Genomic DNA, 7,085 nt, shown 5'->3' with positions numbered 1-7,085 from the left:
TGTGAATTTTACCATAGTGTAATCTAGCACAGCGTGTACTCTACTCTAACAAGCATGTGTATTCTAGCGTGTGTGTGTATTCTAACAGTGCACTACTAGCGTGTGTGCTCTCATAGTGCCTGTGTACTTTAGCATAGTATGTGTGCTCCAGTGGGGAACATACATTATATTCTACCCTAGTACATTTACTCCAACATAGTCCATGAGCTCTAGCAGTGTGTTTGTATGTGCATGTGTATTCTGACACAGTACATGCACAGCAGCACAGGAGTGTACTCTAACATAGTACATGTGCTCTAACAGAGCATGAGCACTCAGCATAATATGTGTATTCTAGTAGAACATGTCCACTGTAGCACAGTACAGGTGCTCTAGCCATGTGTGCACTCTAACTAGTGCATGTGTTTTAGCAGAGCGTGTGCACTCTAACATAGTGCCTACACTCTAACACAGTACACGTGCCCTAGCAGAGTGTGTGTGCTCCAATACAGCACCTACACTCTAAGACAGTACACGTGTCCTAGCAGAGTGTGTTCTCTAACACAGTACATGTGCCCTAGCAGAGTGTCTGCACTCTAACACAGTACATGTCCTAGCAGAGTGTGTCCACTCTAACAAACACAGCACCTACACACTAACACAGTGCATGTGCCCTAGCAGTGCATGTGTGCTCTAACATAGCACCTACACTTTAACACAGTACACGTACTCTAGTATCCACATGTGTGTTGTAACATAGTACCTGTATCCTAACACAGTGCACCTGCTATAGCATGTTGCATAATAATAAGATACTAAAATTTACCTTCTGCCAGTCGCTGTTTCCACCCTTGTGCTGCGTATGCAAAGAATTCATTATTTAGAGCTGAAGTACTGAGGCGTAAAATTCCATCACTTCCCATCTAGGAAATAAGTGGACAAAACAATAGTCCATCAGAAATAATTCAAAGTGAAAGCATATAAAAGAGAAACAAAAACTGAGTAGTGTTAAGAGGATGTGTGTGTGTGTGTGTGTGTGTGTGTGTGTGTGTGTGTGTGTGTGTGTGTTTGTATTAATGACTGATTTAGGAGGAAGGAAGGAAAGGAAAAGGAACTCAACAAAGGATGACTCCGGGGCATCAATCACATGCACTCTGCTTGCTGACTTCCAGCACAGAGACAATTAGTTCTGTCCCCGACTGTAACTGGGAATTGCCTATAGAAGATAAAAAGATGAAGCAGAGCCAAGCAGCTAAGCATTAAGTGATGGGGGAATGAAGGAAGTTAAAAGACAAAGGCTAAGGGAATGCACAGGAGGGCATGAGCAGTGACGGACGAATCCTTTGCAAAAAGCGGACATGGTGTGGAATGAAGAACATAAGGACAGGGTAATTTTCCATTTTGTTAGCACCCATATGAAGAGCAAGCATGTAAATTCATATAGCTGATACAACAAGGATCTGTTAAATAATTTGAGTGCATGCATGTGTATGCACGTATGTGGGAGAGAATGCATATATGTATATACATGAGTATACTGTGTGCATACTGTGGTATGGATATAGAGGTCGGGTCAGTGGATGCCTTGCTAGTTGTTTCTCTCCTTCCACCTTGTGGCTCCTGGTGATCAAACCTAGGACATCAGGCATAGCAGCAAGTATGGGCCATCTTGCCAGCCCACAATTGCATATAATATATATATATATATATATATATATATACACATTTTTATTATTTTTTCTAAACTCTATCTTCATCCATTAAAATGATAACAATCCTAAATATTTAATACAATGTCTGCATGAATATACAGATAAGGTATTATTTAGGAGAAAAGAGGAATGTGGAGTCTCAAAACACATACTGTCTGTCCAAGTTTGGATCACTGAAAATGAAACCGAGAGAAGGCAGCATGAGGAACACACGTGTGCTGGTGACTAACAAGGCCATCTCCATCTAAGAAGGAACTGGCAGTCACTAAAATATTCACAAATGCAGTATTTCATCCATTCCTTCTCTATTCTCCATTTTTACCAGTATTTAACAGATAGTTTTTAGGTCACCAGTATAAGTTTACACACCTGGTCCTTGTATGGGTGATAGCAATGAAGAAAAACTCCTCTCCTTGAGCTTTTAATACAGTTTTCATAGAGAAAAATGCTTGTTCTTCTATAACCTTTCCATTTATTTAGGTTCTGTGTGGTTGGAATGATTACTACTGCCACAAAATCCAGCATCATCCAGGATACAAACCTCTGGGAAACCCTGTGAAGGAGTTTCTATCGGGCTAATTAATAAAGAAGACCCACTCTAATTGTGTGTGACACCACTCCATAGGTTGGGAGCCAGAATACAAAGAAGAAAACAAGCTTTGAGCCAAAATTCATCTCTGCCTTGCTCTTAGCTCAGAGGCTTTGTAATCAGATGCCTCTTGCTGCCACCATCATGATGTCTCTACCATGATGAACTGTATGCTCAAGCTATGATGCCAAGATTAAGCCTCTGTTCCCTAAGTTGCTTCCTATAGGGTATTTGATTATAGGGACTTGTGAAATAAGTAATATAGTAGCTGTGGTATAGCTTCATCGTCAGCATGACAAGGTCCTATCTTTTGCGAAAACATCCCAGTCATTCTATCTTTTGACTGGATAATTTTAGAATAGCATTTTTGGAATTTATTCTAACCACTGAAAAACTAGGTGCCACTTGGCGATAAGTTGCCAATGGCTGGTATGCACGGATCTGAGAATTAAGAATAAGTCGGATGAGCTAGAGCCTGTCCCATGCATCTTGTTATCTAAATTTTAGATTGAGTGAGATTATAAACCCCCGTTCTAGGTGAATCACTTCTACTGGGAGGTGTTGCTTACTTTGGTACTACTCTTATATGGGGTTATGAATGCTCTGTGCATTGTTGGAAAACTAATAGCATGTCTGATCCACGAGTTATAAGCAGCAACCCCTTTCTAAGATGCAGTATCTGAAAGTATCTCCAAATACTCCTAAATTTAATATGGAGGCACAACCATCTCTACATTAGTAATAGTCTAAGTGATAGAGTTAAGAAGACTATGGTAGCTAAGACTTGCCTAGATACCTTGCATCTCTCATGTGGTGGGACCACAAGGCAAAGAAGATCTACTACACAGATGGAATCACCCAGAGGCAGAGTGCTGCTATTCCAGAGATGGACGGGTAGGAGGATGCTGGAAACGCTGAGCATTCACTGGCATATCTTGGTGCATTCAAAGCAGAATCACAGCAATGATTAATGCCAAGATGGCCATGGGCTCAGACTCATCAGGGGTGATGCCTGGGTCCTGCTACCAGGTCTACCAGCAGAAGAGCTGGCCTAAGGATAGTCATAAATGGGTTTTAAGGGAAGATAGAAGGGATATCAAACATAGATTAAGTCCAGCTTAAGACTACTGCAGACTGCAGCTAACCCATGCTATCATCCTTGTTCTTTCTTTCCCTTTCCCTTACTTCCTTCCATTCCTTTATCCCCTCCATGATACGTGACTGAGCAGTCTTCATCTGACACACTAACAGTGCTACAAGTGTTAGAATGAGCGAGCAATGGTGAAACTCCATCTGTGTCAAGAAACATATGAAATACATACCAGCCAGGATAACTGCACGCCCTAGCCCCACCCATGTCTGCACAGTTGTGGACTTCTGCTCAAGATCAGAGGTTTCAAGGCAATCTGTAGAAACAACCTGGGAACAACTCAGGTCCATGGGAAACAGGAATGATTTGAAATAAGACATAAGCCAAGGAACTTGGGCTTTAAATTCTACCTAAAACTGACCTACTGAGTGTTTCTCAAGTAGATGTGAAGTTCTAGGTAAATGGTTTCCAGGTCGATGTTTTGTCTTCAATTTACTTCTATATTTCATGACCCTTTTCAGTCTGAGTCACAATCCATGAAACCTATGCCCTGTACACTAAGTAACAGAAAACTCCAAAATGTTGAAGACTCAAAAAAAAAAAATGCCTACAAAGATAGCTTCAGGAATGTGGGAAGATGAGAAAGAAAGGGGCAGAAAATATGGAGATATCACTAAAATGCCATTGGAAAATTCAGGGGACAGGTGATCAAAGGAAGGTAGACCTTGGATGCGCGAAGGTCTTCAGGATTAAGGAGGTAAACATATCGGAGCATTTTAGAGGAAAATCAGAAACACCAAGTTTCACTCTGGCAGGAGTAAGTTAATGTCTACCCTTGAAGACAAGAAGATCTTCCAGAAATGTTGCCAAGTATGTTAAGGGATATGCTTCTATGCCTAAAACATGGACAGAGGCTGCATGTGGACCTTGGTGGTGAAGCTAATTCACTGAGAGACATGAAAATGGATTCAGATCCTTGTTTCAAAGGTGGATTTAAAATAAGATTAGCAGGTGCGGGGCAAGTGCCACACAGAGCAAAGGAACCTGTGCACTGAGGAACAAAGGAACACGTGCATGAGACACAGAAAGACAGGTCTGACTTGTTCTGCATGTATGGAGCTGATGCATCTTCAGCCACCTATGTGATGTTCAGAATCTCTTGTGTTCTCCATAATGGTTTCCTCGCTACCCTTATTTTGGTTAGTGAAAGATTAGGAATTTATCTCTGGCAGCTCACATACAGAATTTTTGTTTCACATATTCTTCCAGACTGGGGGCTTGGCTACTAATTTTGAGACACAAAGACCAGATTAACTCTGACACATTCTCAAGATCTGAGCACAGGAAAAAGCAAGTGTGATATAAACACATTCTAGAACATGGAAGCTAGCCCTGGAGGAAAATCATTTTCTTTTCAAATAGAAAGTACACGAAAAGTAAGGTTCCTGGCCTATGTAAGACAGCACAATTAACCACCACAGCCGAAAGAGACTTAGGAAGTACATGCCAATAAAACTTTTAAAATGCACTATTAATTTTATGGTCTTTAAATATACTGTCTGGAAGAAATAACACTTTAATGAACTAGAACAATAAACATTTCTGAAAGGTTAGTTATTTATTGATGAACTATAAATTCTGTTTTTTTATTAAGCATGATAGAAACACTCATTCTGAAAAAAAATCTTCTCTCATGATGAAGTGTCTAGCTAAACTATTGATCAGCTATTCTTCCTTTTCAATTAACAAGGGAAAAATTGACCAATATGATTTCTCTAGGGTAAGTAATAAGAGTAGAGAGAAATATGTTCATATACAGATCCTGGCACAATGTAAAGATTTAATCTTTCTTGATGAGTTTATCATCTGCCTTTGACATTGCTTATTAAAACATTTTATCTTGTTGCATTAACACATGTCAGTAATCATATTTTTTGAATGTTTAGGCAGGAGGTTTGCTCTGAGTTTTTGATGACAGTCTGGATACATAGCAAATTTTAGCTCATCCTGGTCTCCAGACTGAGATTCTATTAATCCTCCCTTTAAATAAACCAACAAAACAATGACAAAAACATTTAGGAATAGGTGGATGTCAAATAGAATTCAAAGATTTAAACAAACATTGTTATTTAAACACTATGCAATAATATCTAATATCTGAACTCACATTTAATAAAGTAATCCTTTAAATTATGTCTGCGTGAGATAGAAGATGTGGGGTGGGCAGGATTCATATAGCCCAGGATGGTCTTTCCTTGTCAATGATGATGAAATTAGAACTCCTTTTCTTCCTCCAGCATTTCCCAAGCGCTGGCAGAAAAGACTACCAAGCTAGAGATAATCTTTAACACTATTTTTCTTTGTCTTATTTTGTTTCCCTTCCAGGTGATTTCCCAACACAGCGAGAGCTCTTACTAGAGGAGCGGTGAGAAGTGTGGGGAATGAAGAAAACTGGCAAACAACTCACACCTAGAAACGCACGCAACTTAGATTTCATTCGTAAAGCAAAAACCTGAGGAAAAGAAGCAAGTTAGTGTACGCAGCCAAGTGGAGAGCTGGCTGAAACAGTGCAGGGCCGCCCTCCTCATACTCACTGTTAACAGGGGACTAACTGTCACCACACCTGGAAGAAGTGGAAGAGCAAGGTGAGAAATAAAAACAGAGTATTGAGTTGTGGGTGAGGGGAAGAGAGGAAGGGAGGTAGTCAATACCATGGGCAGAATGGCCAGCAATAGGACCTCCTGAGCCCTGTACTCTATACAGCATTCAGGCCCCGGCCCAATGGAGTCAGAAACCTTGGGACCTTAAGCCAGTCATGATAAAATCTGGTATTTGAAAGGGACAGTTCAGACTTCTATGTGTGGACATACTGTAAAACAGAGCTATCTGGCAGCAATACAACAACTTTCATGTGTGAATTTAGTTTTGTCTCTACATTGCAAAAGAAAAAGAAAACATGAAACTATTTTTTAAAGTGCATTTTATTTAATTTGACCTACTTAAATTTTTATTTTAACATGTAATTATTTTAAATATTGTTTGTGAGATATTTTATATTATCTTTGAAAATTATTTGTTATTCACTTGTAATTCTGTTCATGGTATCTTAACACAAAGCAGCCATATCTCCAGTCATGAGCAGTTATATGGCTGGCAACTGGCTACCATATTGAGAAGTATAGCTTCATACTACCCAGAATCATTAATATGTTGTGATTGCTGTAATCTATTAGAAACATGAGAGGAGCTGGGACAGGCGGTGATGAATAGTATAGTGGTCCTCATCTGTAACCCTCCCTCCTCGCAGACAAAAGGATCACTAGGGTTTATTCCCAACCTAAGTGACCCCAGGTTCAGTCAGTGAGTTTGTTCCCAGGAAAACAAAGCATCCCCCACCACGAACAAAGGCAGAGATCTCAATAGTAAGACAGCAATGAGAATAATCGGGAATTATTTGAAGAGTAGGCTTATTCATAAGCATGTGTACAATGTGTGTATGAGACTACCAAGGAATATGACTGAATCATAAGAGGGCTTCAAGAGGGATGCTGAAGAGTGCTTATGACAGAAAGTGTGTGGGAGAAGGAGACACTTCTTAGAGAATGAAACAGAACCACAGAGTCAGGTAGGAAAATAGAGGAAGCAGCATCATAGGTGTAAGGGGAAGAGTGTGCGTGGGAGATGATGAACTAGCACAGGTATAAGGGGAGGGAGT

At 40.1% G+C, this 7,085-nt stretch overlaps 1 protein-coding gene across 1 annotated transcript in view; it reads right to left on the bottom strand.

Moving 5' to 3' along the window:
* Nucleotides 1–7,085, bottom strand: part of Asxl3 (ASXL transcriptional regulator 3) — a 146,115-nt gene that overhangs the window by 20,819 nt on the left and 118,211 nt on the right. Inside the window, exon 9 of the mRNA XM_026783578.1 lies at nucleotides 806–902. Coding sequence (XP_026639379.1) covers nucleotides 806–902 — 97 coding nt within the window. The remainder of the gene's footprint in view (nucleotides 1–805; nucleotides 903–7,085) is intronic.

This window comes from Microtus ochrogaster, chromosome 18 (assembly GCF_000317375.1).
Source record: "Microtus ochrogaster isolate Prairie Vole_2 chromosome 18, MicOch1.0, whole genome shotgun sequence".
NCBI lineage: Eukaryota > Metazoa > Chordata > Mammalia > Rodentia > Cricetidae > Microtus > Microtus ochrogaster.
Note: the sequence above shows the minus strand (reverse complement) of the source record. Positions and strands in the feature narration are given on the sequence as shown.